The 26,098-nt window shown below is 41.5% G+C and overlaps 1 protein-coding gene across 2 annotated transcripts in view; it reads left to right on the top strand.

Moving 5' to 3' along the window:
• The window catches only part of CMAS (cytidine monophosphate N-acetylneuraminic acid synthetase), a 433,399-nt gene that overhangs the window by 278,971 nt on the left and 128,330 nt on the right, over positions 1-26,098 (top strand). For both annotated transcript variants that reach the window (XM_044087790.1, XM_044087791.1), the window contains exon 5: positions 14,119-14,213. In XM_044087790.1, the coding sequence (XP_043943725.1) occupies positions 14,119-14,213 (95 nt within the window). The remainder of the gene's footprint in view (positions 1-14,118; positions 14,214-26,098) is intronic.

The raw sequence follows: 26,098 nt of genomic DNA, 5'->3' as shown, positions 1-26,098 counted from the left end.
TTTCTCCCAGCAGTTAGTGGCATGGCTTTTCTTTGCCTATTTTAGACTGTGTTATGTTGGTGTTATGGACCCTATGACACTCCCTAACAGGGCACTGTGGGTGAGGCATGGGCATTTGCCACAGGCCTGTAGGCCAGATGTGACAAATGCAGGCCATCTGTAGCAAGGCAATGCATTCTGATGATCAGATGTTCCCAGGCTGCTGGCAGTGGACAACCCTGGGATGGCACCAGTAAGTTGACTGTGGATGTTACTGACATTTGCTTTCTGTTTGTGTCAAGCCATCACTCTAGTTGACGGCTGGATGTTGCTTAAGGCTAGGGACATCTTACTGCATTTCTATGGAACTATGGGGGGGTGACATATCTGTACACAATACACATTCGAAAAGACTGTGCTGATATTTGCTTAACATTTTGGTCCTATTTAGCATAGTGGTGTGCCCTATCTTTCAGACTGCAGGTATTGACCACAGGTCAGATTGTAATGGCATAGACATTTGTAGTTTCAGACTTATTATATTTCAAAGCCTTACTGCCACTGCCAGATCTACTGTGATATCACTGTGTAAACGTCTGTAGGTGGGGATTTCATGGATGTCGCCATGTGGGGGCCTTATTTCTGTATGGTTTTCTACAGCTGATCTGCTGGTTGTGGCTGGGAGTGGGTATGGGACCCCCACTTTGACATCCATGCATGTGACCTATGAACCCCCAGTTATTTGGCTCACCACATATACTGCAGTGGTATTTGTCAACTAGGGTGGTACTGCATGGTGTGGATAGGCCAGTACTGGGAATACACTTCCTGCTATCCCACAGAGCTGTCAGTTGTCTGCTGCTCTCCCAGTAAGCCACCCCATTCCCTTGCATGTTTGAATCAATACCATGGATATGCTATCAGAACATTCCACTCCATTCATTACTTTTGTTAAGGAGACTTTCTTACTTTGTGCCTGAGGCTGTTGTGAGGATGGTGATTTAGGGCTGACTGTGTCGGATGCCACAGTACAATGCCTATACATGGTAGGGTATAGTTAGTGTGTTGTTTGTCATCCATTTTACTGTGTGTGCGGGTCAGAGAGAGAGAGAGAGAGATCAGTCCCTTGGGTCCTACAATGTCAGTGTATGTGCCATGCGTTGCCTCTTTGCCAAGGAAAGGGCATACTGGGCACACCTCCGTCTGCCTACAGGGGCAGGCTCAGGATGTTCCTCCTCCAAGTCCCTCTGTGCCTGTGGAGATCTTGGCAATTGCAGGGGTCTGTGAGGCCCTTCTCCATTTTGTTCCTGCTGCAGTTGTTTCCTCAGGATCATATTGTGTGGCATGGCACATACTATGAACATGTGTGCACATGTGGCTGGAGAGTAGTGCAAGGCTCCACTGGATATGTCAAGGCAGCAGAACCATGACTTGAGCATCCCAAACACATGCTCTATAATGATCCTGGTTTGTGCATGTGCCTCATGATGGCGTTCTTGTGTGGGTGTGTGTGCATTTCTGATGGGTGTCATCCTCCACAGCTCCAGTGTGTAGCCAGCATCCCCCACCAGATGGCCATATGGGATGTCCCCACTGGCAAATGCCCAGTATAGCTGTGACGAATGCCAGATGTGGGAGTCGTGATAGCTTCCAGGGCTGCCAGCACACACATTCATTATAATGACCTGGGCATCAAACATAACCTGGCAGTTGATGGAGTGGAACCCCTTGCAGTTTAAGTAGACCCTACCCCGGTCATGGGGTGGTGCTTTGATGTGGATGTGCATGCAGTCTATGGCACCCAGAACCTCCAGATATTCTGCTACATGGTAGAAAAGATGCATACTGCTGGTACTCTCCTCACGGCTGCTGGGGAAGTAAATTTGCTCAGCGGCATGCAGTCATATGGCATCCAGAAACTGGTGGAGTATCCTGGAAGCAGATGCATGTGAGGCCCTCATGGTATCCCCAATTGGTCTTTGGAAAGTACCTGTATCTAGTATTCTTAAGGCTATACATACCTTTTATCCACTGGGATGGGTTCCCCGCTGTTGGTTCTGGGTCTGAGGCAAGGCCGGTATAGCTCAACAAGTTACTGAAGTATGTCCCTGTCCACCCTGTAGCACTCTACTATGTCAAGATCATGTAGCCCTTGGTAGGTTACCCTGGGTCTGAACACTCTTCTCCTCCTCCTCGGTCTGAGTTAGTTGTCAGCATTATCCTCCTCATCACCCTCAGTCTCTAGCACATACTGATAAATCAAAGCAACCGCAGCCCCTAACATGTTTTGTTAGTTTTGTCAATTTAAAATTCCCCCGAATGTGTACACCAGTGGTGTAGAGTTTGTGGGAAAAACCAGACTGAAAGGTATTTGCATAGTTTATATTAGTGTGCTGGGCTGCTGCCTGTGTAATTGGCTGATTCTGATACATTCCACCTGCCAGCTATAGTAGTTCTCTTTGATTGCCTTCCTTCTGCCGTTTCCCCTTCCCATTTCCTCCCCATTTAAGCCGTGATGTGCGCTGCGCATTCCCAATGCTCAAATGTAAACAGTTCTGCTATTCCCTGTGTTTTCTTTGTTTTAGGTCTGTTGCGTGCCGCGCACACTAGTTTAGCTAAAGTAAACAATTTTAAGCAGAACTGGTCCTCCCTGGGCGCGAACACACTCTGCATTTCTTGGAATAAGAAAATACAGCCTCAGACACACCCCCTTCGTTAGCTGTGTTAGCTAAGGGCAAACACGGGCCACACAGCTCCAGTGTGCTTACAGCAAGCATGACACACACTCTTTTCATGTTAGCTGCTCCCTCCTGTCTACACGGTGGTGTTAGAGCACCTACACAGTTAGGTGCAGTCTGACACTTAGAAGAAATTTGTGAATCAGTATAAATCCCCTCATTTGCATACACCACTGCCTTACTCCATAGTTACCACACTTAGGCTGGCCCTTTCCCCTTAGCAACTACTATTCCCTGGTATTGTTTTCAATCTGCATGCCATTGACTATAATGGAAAAATGCAGATTTCTGTAAAAATTTACCCCCCCCCCTTTTTTTTTTTTTTTTTTTTTTTTATTATTATATTCGGCACGATCCCGTTTGCGCTCCGCTGCCCTATGTTTAATCGGCTGAGATCGGCCAAAAAAAAAAGTTTTATTTTAAAAATTTAAAACTATTTTTCATGCCAAAGGCCATATATTTGGCCAGTGGCATGCCTCCTAAATATAATACATGCTTTCTTTCGAGCTGTCATGCCTCCATTTTCTCATTTGCAGAAATGTATTCAGCTAGTGACTGAATACATTTCTGCAGGTTACACTATTCTTGCACGAACACCTGCCTGCTTGCTGAATCACTAATTCACCTCATTCGCATGGTTTTCACCAGCAAATGAGGTAGTTAGCATAAGCCTGTGGTGTTTATGTAGGAATAGTGTAGGAGTGCTGTTGCACATCCCGGGAGCTCTATACTGAATTGCTCGGTGGACATATTGTGTGTAGCAGCTCCTGCACTATTCCTGCACATCGTGCAGGGCTTAATGAATCCCTGGGCTTATTTATGCCTAATTCTACTGGCTGCCAGAAAATGAATTACCAGAAAATGGAAATCGGAATCCACACCAGCTATATGTTCTTAATATTGTGAAAGATAAAAAAAAACCTGGAAATGAGAACTTTAGAAAAGGGAAGGAGCAAATTGCATAGAAAAAAATGGAATTTGTGAGAACAGTACGTGCAAAATAATGTTCGGGAGCAAGAGTGAGGTTAAATGGAAGGTGTAACTGAGCATTTATTGAACTAAATGAGAGTTGTTATAAAGAAAGAAATCATATATGTAATAATATGTCTGTAAATGAAAAAAAATGTTAATATGGTTTGTTTTCTTTTCTTTTCTATTGATGTATGTATTTCTGTGTCTTAAATTATTATTTAATAAAGGTGTTTTAAAAAAAAAAATGTCCCAGTGCTTCATCTGAGCAGTGGGACAGTAGACCCACCAATTGCTACTTATTGCATAAGACCTGTAAAGGCAGAGAGAAAAGTCAAGACATTTAGAAGTCATAGACTGTACAAGACTGGCATGAAATTGCCATTTAACAGTCGATTCAAAGTAATGACTCAGAAATTCATTGTCTGATAACTGAAGTGGAACACATATTCTGTCAGTGTTCTTGAGCTGCTCTCTGAGTATCAAATGGAGCTGATGTAACATCCAGGGCCATCCCCCTTGATGGGTCCTGGCTCTGTTATTCTCCTCCATTCAGAATGCTACGTTTTTTTCATACATTTTCAAGATGTCTGCTTATCTGTGTTGTGCCACCTCACACTTTGATGTATCACACTATACAGGTGAGTACATAGTCATTGTCTGCTAGTTCTTTCTTGCTGCCCATGCATTTCAGATTATGATGCTTACTGTCATCTGTAAAGTCCTGTACTTACACACTTAAATGTCATGTTTTGATCTTTATGACTGTTAGATTATCAGCAAACATCTGCACTGCCATTACTGTTACTATCTCAGGAAAAAGTTTACCTGACAACTGCCAAAGTATGTTTCAAACTATTCGATGCTGAAGGAGGGAAAAGTGGTATGCACACTTGACGGTGTTCAATAGCTCTTTACATAAAACCTAGAGTGGTGGTCCTGTGCTCAGTCCAAAACATAAGATGAACATCACCACAAGAGCAAACATCTTCAAGCTGTATCTCTCCCCTTCTAGACGTTTGTGAGCTAGCCTCTACTGGAAAGGGCTCAAGCCCACTCAGTCCCACTCCACTACTCTTGCAGTTCGTGAGTTCACCTAGTGTGGGTTCAAGCCCAAAGTAGTACTTGATCAAGGACATTAGGATCTGGGTCAGCTATCAGACTTTGGAGGCACATTATAAGGGTGCTGCACTGCCCTGTGTTCCTGTGATTAACTGGATTCCATGGATGACCTTTCTGATCCGAAAGATAAGTATCCAGAGTTATTCAGACACAGATCATTGATGCTGAGGACTGGATACTTTCCTCCAAGGACTGGCTAGCAAACTCTGTTTGAGGACTGTCCATCCAGTCTTTCCATACTAGGGCTGTTTTCCCAGAGCATAGATATTAAATGGATGCTTAATATCTACCAGGATATTAACTCCCAGGTATGGGAGCACACTTCTCAGAAATTTTGTCTGAGTCTTGCTTCTGACCCAGAGCAGGTCTTGGCTACTGCTGAAATGCAGAGCAAGTATCAGTTTCTAATCCTCATTGCCTAGCTCTGGTCCATCTTTCACTAGATTCTTGTGTAAGTTCACAACATTGAATACTAGAAGTCATGATAGTATATTGCTTTCCATGTCTTGTGAAGATTTCAAGAGTCTCAAAATGAAAGCCTTGGAGATGGACAAGACACTCCTCACCAACATGTTGACCTTCCTCCCTTTTGAGGATCTCCTGTCTTATGGTGAGCAGTTAAGGCTGGCCTGGAGTTGATTCTGAGGAAGAAGCTTGAGGATGCCTATGTTATACTACCTTTAGAACTATTTTTCCTGATGTCATCTTGGCAGATTTAAAGCACCATTATTATGTCCCTTTGGCTGTGAGAAAGGTTGACTCCTTTTATGGGTTGACACTTGCGTAGGCAGAGTAGCTAGCTAAACACCCCACTGCAAATGGAAGTGTGATCTCTTTGGCACATTGCCAGTCCCAGAAAACTGTAGCATTATGTCATCTTCTCACTGCCTGAGGAGCCTTGAGCTCTGGATAGGTGTGGCAAAAGTTATTCCCTTTGACATGATGGCGTCAAGGCTCTCAGCTATTCATCTCACTTGTTCCATTTCAAGGACCTCCTTGTTATTAAATGGTAATGTTGCTTGATTGTGTATATGAATTTAAGCTCCAGGAGGAATTTTTTGATAGCGTATGTGTGGTTTCACAGGGGGGTGTCAGGTGTCCCCCAGTTTCAGCTGTAGTCATACTTCCAACAAGGTCCTTAGGCCCAGGAAGATGCCTACCAGGAGTGTCTGACTAAAATTGTGCTTCCCTGAGAAGAAGCTTGGAGACAGTAATGCAATGATAATTTTTTGGGGGAAATGCTCTTAGGCCAGCTAAACCAGGATCTGGTTGATGACTTCCTGAGGAGGAATTGGGTACTGGCATCTTAGGATGGCCTCTGTGATCCTCCGTGTTACGTTTCCACTTCTCCCTTTGCTAAACATGGCCAGCTTTTAAACGAGGAACAGACATGCGAGTCTGAGAAAGGATCTCAGATGCCATATGGGTTTGCCACCTCCAAAACTGGTGAAGTTGCTCAGGATACTGTAGCTAGTAGCAGAAAAGTAGTTTGTTGTTCCCATGCCTGCATACCATAACTCCAGTCTAGAAAATTCTCTTCAGTTTGTTACAGCTTGTAGAACCCTCACTAATGGGTGCTAGACTTGGAACAACCCACATAACTCAGAAAGAGCTCTACTGGTAAATTATTCTTTTCCAGAAAACTCTTGAGACAGTGCAAGACTACTGTTCAAATGAGCCATCAAGCTTCTTCTCATGCTGGAAGAGGAGAGACAAGATTGTCCCATTTTGGACCTCAGTGACTTCATCCAGCATATCCAGTCCTTTGGTTTTGGAGAGGTGCCTGCAGGGGTTCTTGGCATTACTGTTTCAGAGTACCTAGATGGTGTTACTAGCCATTGTGGATGACGTTTGACTCATTAGTATTTAGGACCTGAATGGGACTCTTATCTGGTTCACTTTGTGGTGGGCATAGCTTCCAGTACAAAGTTTTAGTGTTTGAGCTTTTCTTAGTGCCCTGAAGCCCTAAAGACCGAGATTTCAGCAGTGGTGTCTGGATCTTTGCAAGGAGAAAGGTCTCTTGGTATTCTTTTACTTGGCCATCTGGCTCTTGCTCCCATTGAACAGATATATGCTGGAGGTGGCCCTGTTCTGGGGTGCTCCCTTAATTGCTGTCCCCAATGGTGACCATAAATTGGAAGAAGTCCTATCTGATCACATCTCAGATGAAGTTCTTTATTTGAGTGAAGTATACTCGCCCAAGTGTCAACTGTTCTGCTGTTGGAGAGTGCCAAGAAAGTCAGGGTCTTGGCCTGAGATCTGCTGTGCTTCTTGGCTTGATGGTAGCATGGCCTTCATGTTGCTATTTGGCACCTGGGGATATGAGTGGTGCAGTGAACTTTGAGGTGTCAGTGACTAAATAATTATTGTGTATTCAAGGACCTGTTCTTCATGCTGTGCTCTTTTGCTGGTCCCTGAAATGGTGCATATTGTCTACCACCCTGAAGGTTGGTCTCCCTTTTCTGCATCTGCAGCCATACCAGTTGCAGATCTTTACAACTAATGCTTCAGTTGCAGACTGCAAAACTCACCTAGGCTTTGAAATAATAATACCCATGTAGCCACTCTTCAACCAAACCTCCCAAAAACACACACACATACATGCACACACACACACACACACACACACACACACACACACACACACACACACACACACACACACACAGACACACACACACACACACACACACACACACACACACACACACACACACACACACAGTGCCACATCATCAAGTTGGAACTTAGAGCAGTATTTCTGGCCATAAAGATCAAACAGCTGTTCCATGTGCCTTTCCTTATGTGGTCAGACAGTTAATCCATATGGTATCTGAACAAGCAAGAGTGTACAAGTTCATGCACCAGCCATATCCAGAAAAGTGATTCTCTTGTGCTATTGGACCAAAGGAGACACATTTTTTCAGCACTTTGCATCTTGGTGAGATGAATGAACTGTTGTATGCTCTGACCTAGAATCCAGACTTCTGCTGGACCTCCGCTGGACCTCCTGATTCAGAAAACATACATGGTCAGAGTCTTCCAGAAGTAGTATACTCTGGAAGTCTGCCTCTGCCAGTTATGGAAATATGATTCTCCCCATATTTTGCTTCATGCAGAGGGTCAGTGAGGAAGTAGGGATGCACATTATCTTTTCCGTGGCATGAGACATTTCTGTATACATTCCCTTCATTCTCAGTGATCCCACATCTCAGTGCAAAGTTCAGGGAAGGAAGACCAATGCCCTGTTTGTTGATGTCAGAAAATTGCTTAATTTGAAGTTTTAAGGCTCCCAGTATTACAGAAAAATGATTACAGTACTAAACAAGAATGCCATTCTCAGTGGGGTTGGAGCTACCATTAAGTATATGTTTTTGATTCAGTCAGAAGTGGCCTCAATGCGTCCGTCCATACTCTAGGCTTTAAGTTGAGAGAGTAAGTATTCTTGGTAAGAAGACATGCATCTCACTACTGTTATACCAATTTAAACAACTCTGGCATCTACATTTATGCACACGTACACTTCCCCATCCCTTCTTAAGAAAATGCATTTGGTTTATTTATAGTGATATCAAAAAATCTAACATCCAATTTGTCACACTTAAAATTTTAACTGTATTTAATACTACACTGTAAAAAATTAGCAGTGTTTCATTTACTCAGTTTGTGTGTCTAGTGTCTTTATTGGATTTGAGTTTTTCATTGTTCCAAAACTTTGCCATGAGCTGTATAGCTTTTTTGCAGTAAACATTACTGTGCCATATTAGTCTGTTCTAGCTTGCTATGCACAGAATACAAAAATTTCAGTTAAAACTAGATGGATTATCCTCATCATTTTAACTTTCTTAGTCATTAGTTCAAATAACCGCATGTTCATTCTTTGTATTTGACTACCTCAGAGATTTTTTTCCATTACAATAATCATAATGTAAGAATTGTAGACCAGCAGTCATTAGAATTAGGTGTGTTAACATTCACATAATTATTTGACACAGACTTCTCTTGTAAACTTGTTTTGACATTTTTTGGTGTAAGTGTAACATCTGGACTTTGTATCTTGGAAGATTGCACTTCTTTTTTGAACTCTGGACTCGGGTGACGTGAATGTACTAAGATCTCATTTACAGTTTAGGCAACTTGTAGATGTAGTAGCCTTCAGTTTTACTTTGTAGTTCAGATGTTTTAGGGCCTTGATCTTCTGTAACTACAAATTTCTGTGGTCTTTCCATTTGATTGATGCACTTAGTAAGGTACAGCCCAAAAGGAGTGTTGTACTCAGTAATGGGTCTAATCAATGCAGAGTACAAGGAAATGAGGATTTCTTTTGATCTAGAAGAAATAATATTTTACTATGAGTTGTGCAAGGTAGAAGGATTTCCTAATGACCATTGCATTCTGATGGTCGAATGTAAGGGAGCTATCCATCCAAGTGCACAGACGTCTCATAGCATTTTCATTTTGAAGTGGTGCATTATCTATGCTATAAGAGTGAACTAGGGGGTGTTTACCAAAAGCACTGTGCACTTTCATGCTGGAGTGCATGTAGGTCTGAGGGGGGGGGGGACTTGACTATTCACAGTTTATAGTAATCTGCAAACTTAGTTAAATAAAGATCTTCATTTGGTATGTGGAGATCTGAGAATTAGATGCCAGACAGCAGAGGTCCCAGCACAGATCTTTGCTTAACTCCAGCGGTCACCTTCATGCTCTCTCTGGATGTACCTCTTACTGTGTAGGTCTTGCCTCTAAGCCAATTTGCTATCCACCATATCACATATGGGTCAGTTTGGAGTTCCTTCAAGTTGCTTATTATATATTACATGTGATATGGTATCTAATGATTTGGCTAGGTCAAGGTGCGCAGTATGTGAACAGCCTGTCCACAGCCTGAGTAAATCTCTGAAAGAAATTTACGAGATTCATTAGACAGGATCTACCCTTAACAAAGCTAAACTGCTGGGAGTCAAGTGTGATAAAATTTTTGATATTGCAGTTAATTAAGTTAGTTACGATACATTCCATGGCTTTGCATATATGACTTGTTAAATTGATGGATCTCTAATTTCCAGTGTCTTTGGTGAGGCCATCCTTGTGGAATGGCATCACAGTGGCCTTGCACCACTTCATCCTGAAGCTAACAACTAGCTTTGTCTCACTGAAGCAGTTGAGGAATGGGTCCATCAGTACATGCTTAGTGCTATTAATGTAGACAAATGGGTATGTTGTCAGGCCCTGTAGATGAGTTATACCTTGTTTTGGACAGTACCTTCATTACATGCTTTTTTGTGATCGTTGGTGGATTGATTTTATCTGGGATTGGTGTGTTTTGAATAGATGACTCTGGGTTGACATTAGCATTAAATTTATTAGCCAGTATACTGGCAATATCCACTGGATTGGAGTAGCTGGTACCATTATGAATAAGTTCAGAGCAGTATTTGACATTGTTTCCAAATTTTCCTGACATAAATAAAGAAGGATCAGTAGTTGTCTTTGGCTTTTGCTAGTCGGAGTATATGGATGCCTTTATTTTTCCTGTATCCTTTTTTATTTTTTTATCTAGCTGTTTGATGCACATTTGGGGTAATTTGTTCTGATATACATGCTTAGGACTTTCTTCCTTGTATTACACAGGTTATTTACACTTGAGGACCACCACCGTGCTTTGCTTTTAGATATCCCTGTCTGCTTGAATCTAGCTTGGACTGCCAAATTAGTAGCATTTGTCCAGGCATTAGTAGAACTTTTCTGAGTAAGTTTTTGTAGCTTCAATTTTTGTAGTAATACTGTTATACTTCAATTTAGCGGCTCCTTCACAGAATTGTAGATTTGTACTTCTGAAGTCCTTGAACTCCGTAATATTTGTTTCTGGTGTTTTGAAGATGCTGATTTAGAAATGTTGTAGTTTGTGGTCTGATTTGCCCATTGAGGGCCATATCTTAGATATGGTACATGCAGGTGCTACGTTTTTTAAAACCAGGTCAAGGACATTTTTTAAATTGCAGGTTCCTTAACAATCTAGTCCGGGGGGGGGGGGTATTTATAGTTTAAGAATTTTTGAGCATGTCCTGTATTGGTGGTTTAGGCCCCCTAGTTGATCATTGGGCATTTAAAATCTCCTGGGATAACAGTGTTCTTGCTTAAGGGCAGTCTGTCCAGAATATCTGACAGTATTCCTTGATTTTCCTGGAAAAATAGAGGGGGTGGAGTGGTTGTAGCACACTATAACAAATAGTTAATTTACTTAGCATGATTTGGATCTCATTGAGCCCCGCTTATAGGTTTTAGGTATCTGTCTCTTATAACAAATATAAACAGGTCACCATAGTTTCCACATGGTCTAACTGAGTGGTATGCACACTACCCAGGTGTTGAGAGAGTGCCAGGTTACCAATAACAGTAAATCCATATATGTGCTATAAATACAGCAGGGTCTCAAGGTCAGTCAGTTTACTGTTTAGACTTCTAGCATTAATAGGTCCACCTTGATATGATCCAGTGGTTGATTTATTTTGGAAAGTAGGTTGCGAGTTTTATCAGCTGGACTATGGCTGAAAAGTGCATAATGGGGGACAGCAAAAGCTGTCACCACTATGAGGAAGCATTGGAATGAGAGGTGCAAGCTGTAGCTGATGAAACAAGAATGGCTGTCAGCATTTCATCCCATGCTGTGACATACTGGATCCCTCTGGAATAGCAGCAAGTGTTTAACCAATTGTTAGACAACATTTATTTCTTTATACCTTTGCATCACTTTTGGTGATGGAAAGCTTCCATTCAGTGCTATTTCTCTTTCTATCCCTCAAGGATTTGCACTTCGGGGTCAATTACCCCAGCAAGGGCCACCTCCATGCCATATTTATATTTGTCTGTTTTAAGTGTCCTCAGGGCCTTTGTGGCATTAGCCTTTTTTTCTCCGGAGAGACAGCTCACTGTCACCATGTTTGGCATCAGCAGTCGTGTCTCCTGAAAGACCACTCACTGACATTCTGCTTTTGTGAGTATAGAATCTGTGTGTCTTGACTATGGAGACTCCAGTGACAAGTACATTTTTGTTTGTGTTAGAAGACTGCTGTGGTGTAATTGGTTTGAAGAATGCTGTATCCTAGTGACTGTCAGTTGTTCTGTCCTTAATTGGTTTTTAGTTTCTGCTAGGCATTGCACCTACTAGCCCATTGTGGCTTGGGTAACGATTTTCTTAGTGCCTCTGTGTATGATAATGTGGTGGTGGTAGTTGCGTATGTCTTTGTGCATGTGTACACAGATTGTTGTATATGTGAATAATGCACACAGTATGGGTTTGATTGTGGGAGTACGGCCTCAAATTTGGTTAGGTACTTGCTTCTTCACAAGTAGTGCTGAGTCAAGTAAAAAATCTTACAGTGCCTGAGTATGCCAAGTGCTACAGGATTGGCAAGTGAGGGTAGATTAGTTTACGTATATTTCATTTTGGCCAAGAGTTCAAGGTTTGTCTGAGAGCAGTAAGAAGATATAATAATGTTCTGGTTCCTGGGTTAATGTGTTCAACAAAAATAGCAGAGGTAGATTAATTTAAACAAAATCACAAAGCTATCCTAGTTATAAGGTCTATTTGGTGGGAGAATAGGTGAAGATAGTAACATTTTGGCTCAGAGTTAGGGTATTGATCTGAGGTATACTAATAAATGCAGATAAAGAAAATTTGGTTTGAGCTACAACACCACGTAGGTGGTAAATAATTGGACTAGACTGCCGGGAGATTGGGTTTAGACATGCAACAATATACTGCTGGTTAACTCTGCATTTCATATGTTTAATAGGATCTATGTCAGACTGTAGAACTTCAGAAAATTGAAATTCATATGGTTGAAACCATATGATCGAATTTTCAAAACTTCAAACTTTAAAAGAAATAAATATGTTTCTGCAGGGGGCAAATCCCCCTGCTCCCCCCGCCCCCACTCCCTGCTAATTAAATATGTCAACTCCAAGATTGCACTACAGTGAGGAAAACGGTAAAGTTCCTGTTCGGTGCTGTGCAGTGATCTACATTCAAAACATTTGAAGCTTCTAAACCTCAATCATATGGTCTCGGCAATATGAATTTAGAAGTTTTGAAACTGATCATCTGACAGGGATCCATTTAATACACTGCTGAATCCTTATTTTTTGATTTGTAAGATTGAGGCTGCTTATGTGCCAGTTATGTTATTTCAGCATATTAGGGTGGCTTCATCTACTATTTTTTGAACAAATACATTAACCTATGAACCAAAATATTGTATTCTGTTATTGTTCCCAGACACACCTTGCACCCTTGGTCAAAATGGAATATAAGCAAACTAATCTTAAATCTGTTGCCAGACAGTTTTTTGAACAGGCTCGCAGCCATCTATTCAGTTGGGGCTTCACATTCTGCAACCTCCCAGTTAATACTAAAGTGCTTTAGGTTTGCACATCTTTTGGTATTGTGCCTCAGAAAAGAGTGCAACCATCCCCTAATGCAGTGTTCTGTTTAATCAGAAAAAAATACAAAGTCCAACTGATGCAGAAGAAATAACCAGCTTACAACCCATATTTGAGAGTCCCCTGCTTAATCAGTTGATACTGAAATAATAGATCTTTTAAGTTATTAACACATTTATATAAGCTTCTAAGAGGCAGAAGGAAAATACATTGGTTTACTATCATTATTTTGACTCACACTCGGTCGACCGCACTATGTTCGACAACGGAAAGTCGAACACAGCAATATCGAACTTGAAAGCAAGCCTAGGAACAGGTTTTAACACGGGTCGAGATAGGGGCAAGGTTTGTAGTTCAGCAATAGCAGTGAACCCCTATCTCAACCCATGTAAAAACCTGTTCCTAGGCTTGCTTTTAAAGTTCGATATTGCTGTGTTCAACTTTTCGTTGTCGAACATAGTGCGGTCAACCGAGTGTGAGTTGAAATAATGATAGTAAACCAATACATGCTTATGAAAAAATAAATCTACAGACACTAGATATGACTGTTAGGTGGGCCAGTTTGATAGCATTTCATTCTATATAAAAAATTCTGCTAAATGCTGCATGCAGATATTGAATGTTTCCTTTAATGTAATAATTTTTGTGCTTTTCTATTTTGGCCCCTACTAAAAGTGGGGTATCATACTTTTCTGGTAAATGAAAGCAAATATATAAACATCCGAAGTATTAAACTTTACTGAGAAGTCTGTTGTGCTCTGCTAAGTGAAGAGCTAAATAAAATATTATCTGTGATGTTTAAAAAGTGTCCAATAGTTGCATGTTTATTTACAGTACATAATGAGTTGCTTCTAAACGTTTTTAGGCAGGTAGAATGACCTACTACGAGATGAAACCTGAGCACAGTGTAGACATTGATGTAGACATTGATTGGCCTGTGGCAGAGCAGAGAGTACTCAGGTAAATGTATTTATTTTTTGTAGAATGTGCATGGAATAAAGAAATGCAGGTGTGTTTTTTTAAATAACCATTTTAAGTATCTTTTATATAACTAAATATGATTGTATTTATTTTACTATTGGCCATGCACTCTTGGCTGTTGATCAATGTACCTGGCAATACTTGTCCTGTGTTTCACTGCTGTAGTCTAATAACGTAGCCATGGGAATTAATTGAAAGTCATTTTCCACCTTCTGGTCTGATCTTCAGAGCTTAACAGACATCCCCAGTACAGTGCTAGACTCTTGTCATGTCCCAGGATGTCAGGTAGGGTCTATATTAGATGAACGAAAGTTCATCTTAGCGAACACTCACATGAGCAAATATCAAGGTACTCGAAACTGCAGTTGTGGGGGGCTGTGCCCCCCCCCCCCACACCCCCCGCTAAATATATATTCCAACTCCGAGATCGCACTACAGTGAGGAAAGGGCAAATATTCCCATCTTCACTGTACTGTGATCTCACAATTGCGGTTTCCGGTTCCACAATATTCACTCATGTGAGCATTCACTAAGATGAACTTTTGTTCATCTAATATAGACTTGTCAGGTGATAGATGACTAAAAGGAGAGTACCTTGTGCTATTGTCATTTCTTTTATGCCTTAGAAAATGATGAGTCATCAGTCCATGTGTTTATTGGTCCTTTCCAGCCAGCTGAGCGATAAGTACCCAGTCTGGGAAGCCTTTTTGTACAAGATCAGATTGATATTTCTCAGTTAATAATATGTGAATTGCTATTTTCAAAGATCAGTGATAACTGACAAAAAATGATGAATTGATGTACCTGCATAAGATAAAATCTACCAGAAGACTGCAGTTTACAGTGCCTGTTGTTTTGGAGAAAACCACAAGGTGTCCCTCCTATAAGCAGTGTGCAATGTCTAGTAAAAAGATTGTCCATGGTAGGGCCATGAAGGAAGGCCCCATAAATTTGATGGCCTTCTTCAAGCACAAAAAGATATTGGCATTAGAATGAGAAATGCACTTAATCTTGTAGAGGAGTGCCTCCCAGCTATTCACAGAAACAATGAAAACAAAGCTAAGATCAATGGAGAAGCCTAAAAGGAACCAGTGAACAACTCTGACAGTCACCCCAAGGCCTGGATCTTTGGATCAGATGAGGCATTCGCTTGTCTGTCCCTCATTCCTTGACCTGTTTCTGCTGTATCCTTGTCTGTCTAGACCCATTTTGAAGGCAAACATGAACTATTTTTTGTACTTGACAGGATTTCCAGTAAAGCAATTGAGATGTTCAAGTGAGATGCTGGTTTCCAAGGCATCCTTGATGCATTTGTGATCCCTCCAAATTTTTGCTGTGCCATCAGATAAATTCCACCCTCCCAGGATCTTCCGAACATCTTACTCCGGAGGCTGTGGAGGACCTACTTGACATTCAGCTGCTCTACCCTCCTCCTTACCAATAGGAAGAGCTGCTTTTTAAGGCTAATGCCTGGGGGCTAGATGGCCTGCTCTACTGGCATTTGTCATAGCCACTACTGTGTTTGATTATCATAGGTGTTCTGAAGAGAATGTGGCCTGTTAACATAGTATTATTCCCCATGTGGCTTATCCTTTGATATTGAAGTTATCTCATGCATGGAAACAAAAAGAGGGAGAGAAAGAAAGACTACTTTGACTCTAAGTTGGATGTAAAGGATCTAGCTAACTGTAAAGAGTCTCCTGTCCATACTATTAGAGACCAATAATAAGGTAACTGTCTAGACAGTCTCCCATCTGTAAGATATCCCCTTAGGTGATATTCTTAACCTGAGGAGAATTGTAAGTGGGATTCTAAAAAGGGGGTTGAATTTCACAGAAGACATCTGAACCACCTGTCTGTAGATGAATTGAGACCGACAGCTGTGCCTCAGATATTCCATGCATTTGAAGACATCTTTGAATCAACTTCTTTAATGGCTGATTGCCAGTTCCAGTGGCACCAGATAGAGTCTAAGGCATGCAAGAATCCTGCAAATGTATGTCAAGTAACCCTGTCACTGATCAGCAGTGGGATGTTTGCACAAAGAATCCTGGCAGCAATCAGCAGTGGCATGTTTGCACAAAGAAACCTGTCATTGATCAGCAGTGGCTTGTTTGTACAAAGAACCCTGTCACTAATCAGCAGTGGAGTGTTTGGACAAGAACCTTGTCACTGACCAGCAGTGGAGTGTTTGCACAATGAATCCTGACACTGACCAGCAGTGGAGTGTTTGCACAATGAACCCTGTCACTGACCAGCAGTGGAATGTTTGCACAATGAATCCTGTCACTGACCAGCAGTGGAATGTTTGCACAATGAATCCTGTCACTGACCAGCAGTGGAGTGTTTGCACAATGAATCCTGTCACTGACCAGCAGTGGAGTGTTTGCACAATGAATCCTGTCACTGACCAGCAGTGGAGTGTTTGCACAATGAATCCTGCCACTGACCAGCAGTGGAGTGTTTGCACAATGAATACTGTCACTGACCAGCAGTGGAGTGTTTTTACAAAGAATCCTGTCAGTGATCAGCATTGCCACATTTGTACAAAGAATCCTATCACTGAAAAGCAGTGTAGTAGTTTTACAAAGAACCCTGTCCATGATCAGCAAAGCCATGTTTGTACAAAAAAACCCTTCACTGGTCATCTCTGAAGTGTTTTTACAAAGAACCCCATCATTGATCAGCAGAGGCATGTTTATTCAGGAACCCATCACTTATCAGTGGTGGCATGTTTGTTCAAGAACCACATCACTAATTAGCAATGGAATGTTTGTTCAAGAGCCGCATCACTGATCACAGGAATGTTTATATATAAAGAACCCTGTCACTGGTCAGCAATGCCACGTTTGTACAGAGAAACCCATCATTGATCAGAAGTGGAGGGTTTGCGCAAGAACCCTGTCACTGATCATCAGAGTCATGTTTGCACAAAGATCCCTGTCTCTAATCAGCAGTGGCACATTTTCACAAAGAACCCTGTCAATGATCAGCAGTGGCACATTTGTAGAAAGAACCCTGTCACTGATGAGCAGTGGCATGGTTGTACAAAGAACCTCATCACTGATCACCAGTGGCATGTTTGTTCAAGATCCCAGTCACTGATCACCAGTGGAATGTTTGGACAAAGAACTTTGTCTAATCAACAATGGCATGTTTGTACAAAGAAACCAATCACTGATCAGCAGTGAAGTGTTTGTACAAGAATCCGGTCAATAATCAACAGTGGAGTGTTTGCACAATGAACCCTGTCACTGATTAGCAGTGGCACGTTTGTGCAAAGAACCCTGTCACTGATCAGCAGTGGCATGTTTGTACAGTGGACCTGGTCACTAATCAGCAGTGTCATGTTTGTACAAAGTACAAAGAAACTCATCACTGATCAGCAGTAGAATGTTTAAGAATCCCATCACTGATCTGCAGTGGAATGTTTGTTCAAAAACCCCATTACTGATGAGCAATGACATTTTTTGTACAAAGCAGTTCTTGGGAGGCAGGGTCAGCTTTAGTCTTTTTGTCACATAATAAGTTAGGGGTCTGTATTTTATGCTCAGAGAATCTTTTCTTCTAACACATAAAGAACGAAACGTAAAGAGTGAAAGCTTTAAACCGCAAACGATCACTAAAGCAAATGTTTTCCTAGGGAAAAAATTCACTTGGCCGTAAATACAAAAACAGACTTTCAAACTGTAATCAAGTGGGGGGAGCTTTGCCCCCCACCCCATCCCTAACTAAATGTACCAACTTTGAGATTGCTCCACATTGGAGAAAAGGGCAATTCCCGATAACGGCCAAGCAGATTTTTTCACAGGGGAAAAATTTGCAAACTGGCCATTCGCGGTTGCCAGCATTCACTCTTTATGTGTCGACATTTAAGCATTCGAAGACACTCTTCGAGCTTCTAATGTAGACCCATAAGTTAGAGATTCCAGTTAGCAAGAAAAAAAAAAAGAATCGCTGGCTAATTAGCATGTTGTTATGAATCCGTACGGAGTTTGGTTCAAGAAATCGTCAGGGCTCATTTCATGGTAAGCAGTATTGCATCTTCATCTTCTTTATTGGAGATGCTCTAATCTTGAAACAGCAACATTGTCTTTGGTTTATGAATTAATGCTCCGCACCATAGTTGGGTTGCTTTTACTGTGCTAGGAGTGGTTTTACCACAGTGACCTGAGGGATCTTAGCCAGATCTCAACTTGGACTTTGAATTCATACATTTTTTCTACCCAGTGGTGTCATGTCAAGGAAAATTAAATATAGCACTTTTGTGTGTGTGTTATAAGTGTGAATAACTTCCATTTATCCCTTTCTTCTTTTCTGTTTACTTCAGTTGTAAGTGGTTTGTGCTATTGGGTCTTTTTTCAACAGTGAGGTGTATATCATATTGTTTGACATATGAACAGTGACTAAAATCTTTTGCAGCCTTGTTTTTAGTGCAAATAGAGCTGATTAATTATATTCTCATATAAATGCTGTAGGTGTTGCATGTATGACTTGACTGGCTGTTGCTGCAGTTTTCTACTGGATATGTTGTTGAAGACCTGTGGCACCCCTGTGGCAATGTAGTAACTAACAGGAACAACTTCTTGATTTGCCACGTTCAGCTCTGTGGAAAACCAGACTTTGACTTTATATCACTTGCTGTGTTATGGTATTGGGGTAGGCATCTCTGTTGTTTTTGTCAAACTGACATTTTAAATTAGTGACTGATTTTTTCAGGTTTTCCCTCAGAAATCTGAAGAGGGATCCAACCTAAGATGGGAGTAGTTGGGGGAAATGGGACTGTGTTTGTCATTTGAATAACAGTATCATCTCCAATTTTGGCTCATGTGCTGAGTTGACTACTGCTTTAGAAAATATTTGGAAGAGCTGTCCTGTGTAGGAAAGCAGTAAACTAAAGAGGTATAAAGACTGACAAATGATTCAGTTATCTTCTTTTTTTTTTGCAAGTACCTCACGCAGACATATTTTCCTAGGTTTACGTAATGTGATTTATTAGGAGGTACAAAATACGAAGTTGGCAAACCAGACTGGGCCAATATTAATTTATTTAAACAGCAAAATGCTAAATCTACCCCATGGAGCAACATTGCTGGTATAAAAATTGTTTTGCAAGGGGCTTGTCCCCCTCTATCACTGCATATCCCCACTTCTTAATGTTTGTATTTCCAAACTTGCATAACCATAAGGATAAGTGATTATTTTCTTTCCTGAGGTTGTGCAGTCTTGGAGTTGTGATATTTAAGAAACATGGGGGGGGGTGCATGAGGAAAGGGGGACTTGTCCCCTGCAAAATAACTTTAATTTTGATCATTTTTATCCTTTTGGATTGATTAAGAATTTTCCAGATTTAGTAAATTCATTTCATTGTACTGTGATTGACAAAATCCATATGCATTGAGGAAATGTAAATCATGTAGCACACACCTACTTATTTTACCTGTACAAGTCCTGTAGCACGCACATATACCTGTACAAGTTCTGTAGCATACACGGACTTATTATACCTGTACAAGTCCTGTAGCACACACATACTTTTTATACCTATGCAAATTCTGTAGTACACACATACTTATTATACCTGTACAGGTCCTGTAGCACACCTATTTATTATACCTGTACAGGTCCTGTAGCACACACGTACTTATTATACCTGTACAAGTCCTGTAGCACACACCTACTTATTATACCTATTCTGTACAAGTCCTGCAGCACACATGTACTTATTATACCTGTACAAGTCCTGTAGCACACACCTACTTATTATACCTGTACAAGTCCTGTAGCACGCACGTACTTATACCTGTACAAGTCCTGGAGCACATAAAATATCCTGTAGCACACACCTACTTATTATACCTGTGTAAGTCCTGTAGCATGCACGTACTTATACCTGTACAAGTCCTGTAGCACACACCAAGTCCTGTAGCACACACATACTTATTATACCTGTACAAGTCCTCTAACACATACATACTTAGTATACCTGTGCAAGTCCTGTAGCACAGACCTACTTATTTTACCTGTACAAGTCCCATAGCACACACCTAATTATTATATCTGTACAAGTCCTGTAGCACACATATACTTTTATACCTGTACAAGTCCTGTAGCACACACATACTTATTATACCTGTACAAGTCCTGTAGCACACACGTACTTATTATACCTATGCAAATTCCGTAGTACACACATACTTATTATACTTGCCGTACTTATTATACCTATGCAAATTCTGTAGTACATACATACTTATTATACCTGTACAGGTCCTGTAGCACACACCTATTTATTATACCTGTATTGGTCCTGTAGCACACATGTACTTATTATACCTGTACAAGTCCTGTAGCACACACCGACTTATTATAACTATCCTGTACAAGTCTTGCAGCACACACATACTTATTATGTCTGTACAAGTCCTGTAGCGCACACCTACTTATTATATCTGTACAAGTCCTGGAGCACACAAAATGTCCTGCAGCACACATGTACTTATTATACCTGTACATGTCCTGTAGCACACACCTACTTATTATACCTGTACAAGTCCTGTAGCATACACGTACTTATACCTGTACAAGTCTTGTAGCACAGACCTACTTATTATACCTGTACAAGTCCTGTAGCACACAAGTACTTGTATCTGTACAAGTCTTGTAGCACACACATATTTATTATACCTGTGCAAGTCCTGTAGCACACACCTACTTATTATACCTGTACAAGTCCTGTAGCACACACGTACTTATACCTATACAAGTCCTGTAGCACATACATATTTATTATTCCTGTACAAGTCCTGTACCAGACTCTTACTTATACCTGTACAAGTCCTGTAGCACACACATACTTATTATACCTGTACAAGTCCTGTAGCACACACGTACTTATTATACCTGTATAAGTACTGTAGCACACACATACTTATTATACCTATGCAAGTCATGTAGTAAACGCATACTTATTATACTTGTACAGGTCCTGTAGCACACACCTACTTATTATACCTGTACAAGTCCTGTAACACATACCTACTTATTATACCTGCACAAATCCTGTAGCACACACGTACTTATTATACCTCTTCAAGTACTGTAGCACACACACATACTTATTATACCTATGCAAGTCATATAGTACACGCTTACTTATTATACTTGTACAGGTCCTGTAGCACACACCTACGTATTATACCTGTACAGGTTCTGTAGCACACACCTACTTATTATATACCTGTACAAGTCCTGTAGCACACACCTACTTATTATACCTGTACAAGTCCTGTAGCACACACCTACTTATTATACCTGTACAAGTCTGGTGGACATCTGGATAATCTGCATCTCTGCCGAAGCTAAGATTTGCAGCTGCTCTTGCCTTCCTATTTACCTGTATTTTCCTCTTGTGCTTTGCCCTGTTAAAATATTATTTTGTTTCCATTTATAGTCTTGTCTGTGAATTTCTTCATTTGTCCACTGCCCTCTTGAGGAAATGACTTATTCTGAAGTTCGAAAACTTTAACCTTATAGTTTGAAATTTTATACCTTTCTTGACCCTCTCATTCTTTCTCTGTTTCATTGTTGCAGTACTGATTGTTTTGATTCCTTCCTTTAGGAGCCCAGCTGTTGGATTGAATACAGTAGATCTGACCGTCCCCCTCCTGACCTAATAGACTCCCCTTCCTCCTGGACTTCAGTGGTATAAGGATAATTAGCTGGTGCCATCTTCAGTACTTTCTTGCCACAGTCTGAATGCTTCAAGTCAGCCTGTCAGGTCGCCTTGAAGCCAGTGTTTCACATAAGTATCCTGGAGAGTTTTGTCATTATGTCTTGTAATGTGTTGTTTGTAGATGTCACTGCATAAAGTTAGCTGTTTGAGATTCAGGATGTAGATTCCACACAAAGATTTTCAGAGTTTCTGTCTCTTTTACCAGGGTCCAGAGTATTACATACCCAGCTTCCCCCGTTGTGCATATTTCAATAGAGTGATGATTAAACAGCAAGCCCAGATCCTTAAAATACTTGTTGCAGAAATCTCTTGGTTGGCCTAAGCACACCATGTCATCAATTTGGTTCTTCAGACTTCCCAAAAAGAAAATAGAAGTGCCCAAATGAGAAGAGTGTACAGGAGGCCACTGACAACACCTTCTTGGTGTTTGATAGCCCTACAAGGCATGAGGGCTGTGGTATAATTACGGTACTTTCACGGCCCAAGTACCCAGTGCCTACTTTCTCAGAGGTCTGTAGCATGGCCCTCTCTAGAGGCCAACACTTTGTCTGTCTCTGACATGTCCCCATGAACCAAATCTTCCTTCTTCTTGGTCAGGCCTGGAGTCACTGTGCAGGCCCTAGCCTTCAGTCCACTAGTACTTAATTCCACAAGAGATGTGATGTATCCCTAGGATCGAAGGGAGGATGTCTCAGTTGCCCACCCATGACCTAAGGCCATTAATCCTTAGTACACACCCAAATTGAGACCTAAGATATTGAAGGCTAAGTGGTAGTCAGTGGGTTTGTCCCAGCCTCTGCTGTCTGGGTCACAAACCCAACTTTCCCAGCTCTCTTCCCCTGGAGTTAAAAAAAACTGGCACATTATTTCATGGAGTTTTTAGAATGAGGCAACCAGCATCTGCAAAAGGTCTGGAAAAGGTCCTGCCTCATGGATTCCTCCATGCCAAAAGGAAAAAGGCACGCCAACTCCCCAGAGGGACTCCGTTTCTCTGACTTAGAGGTAGAGAGGTTTGCTTATGTAGACCACCTATCCCCATCTCCTTCATGGATTCTGATTTTGAGAGCACCCTTTCTTCAGCCTCACTGCCTGTGAAGGTGTTCCTTGATGAAGGAATCTTTCAACTGGGTGTCTAAGGAATACTTTTCATGCCCAGGTTAGCAAAAGACAGTTTCTGGGCCTGCCAGAACCTAGATGTCTGGTTGTATCCTCAATACTTGAGGAAGCAGGTAATACTTTTAATGTATTATTTCTGCAGTCTGATTCTCCCACCCCCTGACCCAAGCATCTGGACCACGTATGTGAGATTCATGCCTCCCACGTGCACCTCTTCAAAAATCCTGTAGTTGAGCCAGCAATGGTGTTCCATGGATTCTAGCTAAGGATCAAGTGGGGCTGCTGCCAGTAATCTGAATTCAAATAACAGGGAGAGTAGGATCCTTGAATAGTTTGCAAAAAAAGATAACTAAACTACCCTAGCCATTAGGGCTCTGAACTGTCAGTCTAATATGCTCAAGGTTCAGGAGTTCCTCAATGAATATTTGTGAGAGGAGATCTAGGATTTGTGCATGCTCAGTTCTCAGGCAGCCAGTCACTCCATAAAATGTGAGTATGGTGCTGTGCTTGTATCATGCAGGGCTGCTGTCATAGGGTCTGTGGTAAGGAGGCATGCCTATTTGAGGAGTAATCCCTTTACAGAGTATGTAAAAGTGAAGCTAATTAATGGATGGCCCATTGGATAAGGAATCCCTCTTTGCGACCCTGTAGAGAAGGTGTTCAAAAATAGGATGAAAAGTGGAAAACCATGCAGTCTATCAAGGACCTCCTTTCCTGTCCTCCACCTAAATATCCCATGTACTCTCTGGGCAAAAGTTGACCCTTTTCAGCCAAACAGGGAACGGATTTAGTTCAGAAAGGGAATAAGGGAAATATGCAAAGAAGTGTTAAACTGTCCCTAAAGGTAGAACTGGTGGACCTCAGGGCCAGGTTTCCCATATGCAGCAGCAGTGATTTTACACACTACCTTCCCTTCTTTCCCCAACCCTCCACCCTACCCCCTTTTATACTACTATTTTTTTACCACTTTCAGACAAAATTTGAGGCAGCTTGGCTTTTTGCAGACCAAGGGAAAAACATTACCCAAGGTAGGAGGATCTTGCAGGTTCTACGAATAAGCTGCATCTTAACAGCTCCAAAAATATACCAAAATGCCTGGGCATTCCACTTTTACCAAGACAAATACCAAAATGCCTAGGTATTCCACTGTTACCAAGAGACAAATACCAAAATGCCTAGGTATTCCACTGTTACCAAGAGACCAATACTGAAATGCCTAGGCATTCCACTGTTACCAAAAGTCAAATACCAAAATGCCTAGGCATTCAACTCTTACCAGGAGACAAATACTAAAATGCCTAGGCATTCCACTCTTACCAAGAGCAAATTACATTTGATGGCACAACAGGTACACAGACATAGGGTAGGTACCAGAAAGATATAGTAAAACAAGATTTTAGTCAAGACTGTTCCTCATCCCAAGAAAAGAAGGATCATTGAAATCCATAATGAATCTGTCAAGCCAGAGCATGTATCTAGTGGTTTCAGAATTAAAAATGTTAACTTTTACAAAAGGTTTTGCCCCAGGACTTTGTCCAAAGCCCTGTTACTGACCTTTGATCTGAAAAATGCCTTCTTATACCTCCATGAAAAAGAAGGACAGTCAGTTCCTAACATTTAAGGCAGATGCTTTGTATTTCCAGTTCACATCCTTGCCCTTTGGTTTGTTTCCTGTACCCAGGGCTTTAACAAAGTGCCTGGATCTAGTAATTGCCTTTTGCTGGACAAAGGGCATCTACATCTCTCCATACCTGGATGACTGTCTCTTTTAGACCTGTTCACTCTGAGATTGAAAGCAGTCTAGAAATCATTTTGGTGTGATTCCAGAAGGTAAGACTGTCTCTAAACATTAGTAAGTTACAGCTCCCATTCTAGCAAGATAGGTTACATTCTTGGAGGCTGTCCTTGATTTGGACAAGCAAAAAGCATTTCAGCACCAGGCAGAATTCTGTTCGTCTCCCAGTATTTCAGCAAAGTTGCCAGTTTTGCCAGCATCCCTGACAGAGATGCTGGACTGCCTTGCCAGCATCTCTGCCAGGGAGTTATTCAGACTGATGGAATTCTTGTCATCTAGCCAGGTTGCTGTTGTGAAATCTACAATGGTGATTCAGGAGCAGGTGGTGCCAATACTTGCAATCCCTCCAAACTAGATTTCCTGATGGCAGGAGAGAATTCTCTGGAATCAGGAGTGCTTTTCAAGTCTCAACCAGGCTCTCAGATGTTGACCATAGAGTCCTTAGTGTGTGATTGATTGGGGAGCCCATGTAGAAGAACTGTAACAAGGCATTTAAGGAAAGAACACATAAACATAAAGGAAATATTTGCAGTCATCCAAAGCATTCAGGGACATCTGCCAAATGAGTTCACGTATTATCAGGATGGACAATACCCCAATCATTTATTATGTAAGCAGGGAGGGATCTACCCCCTACAAAGGCTGGCCAAGAAGGTTTGTGAATTGCCCAAAGAGATAAATATGACACCCACAGCCTATTACATTCCCAGTCAAGGCAACAGTTTAGCAGATGGTTTAGATTTGGACTACAGGTGGAATATGCTGGAATTAGACCTCTTATTCGTCTCCAAGAAACAGCTTGGGAAGTATTGCAACAGGATTCTCCAGAAGACTGTCATTCCCATAATCCCCAGGATACTACAGAAAACTGGAGAGTAGTGGCTAAAGATGATTCTAGTTACATCCTCTGGCCAAGACATTAGTTCTCCTTCCTTCCAAACCTTACCAGGGAGTAGTCCATTATGCTGTCACCACAAATAGACCTCTACTTCCAAAATAGGGAGTCAGTCATACATCCAAACTTGCTGGCTGACAGTATTGATGATTTGGCACCATCCCTTCCAGACACATGTTTACAGAGAGCAAGCTGTACGTTTTGTGGGAAGCCAGACAGCCCAGTGCTAGTAAACTGTGCACAGCTAAATAGAAAAAAGTTCTCCCACTGGTATCTTAACAGAGGGCTTGATCCAGACAAACCCAGGTGTCTTTGGTTCCACC

Source organism: Protopterus annectens, chromosome 11.part0, assembly GCF_019279795.1.
Source record: "Protopterus annectens isolate FY-2018-M chromosome 11.part0, PAN1.0, whole genome shotgun sequence".
NCBI lineage: Eukaryota > Metazoa > Chordata > Ceratodontiformes > Protopteridae > Protopterus > Protopterus annectens.
Note: the sequence above shows the minus strand (reverse complement) of the source record. Positions and strands in the feature narration are given on the sequence as shown.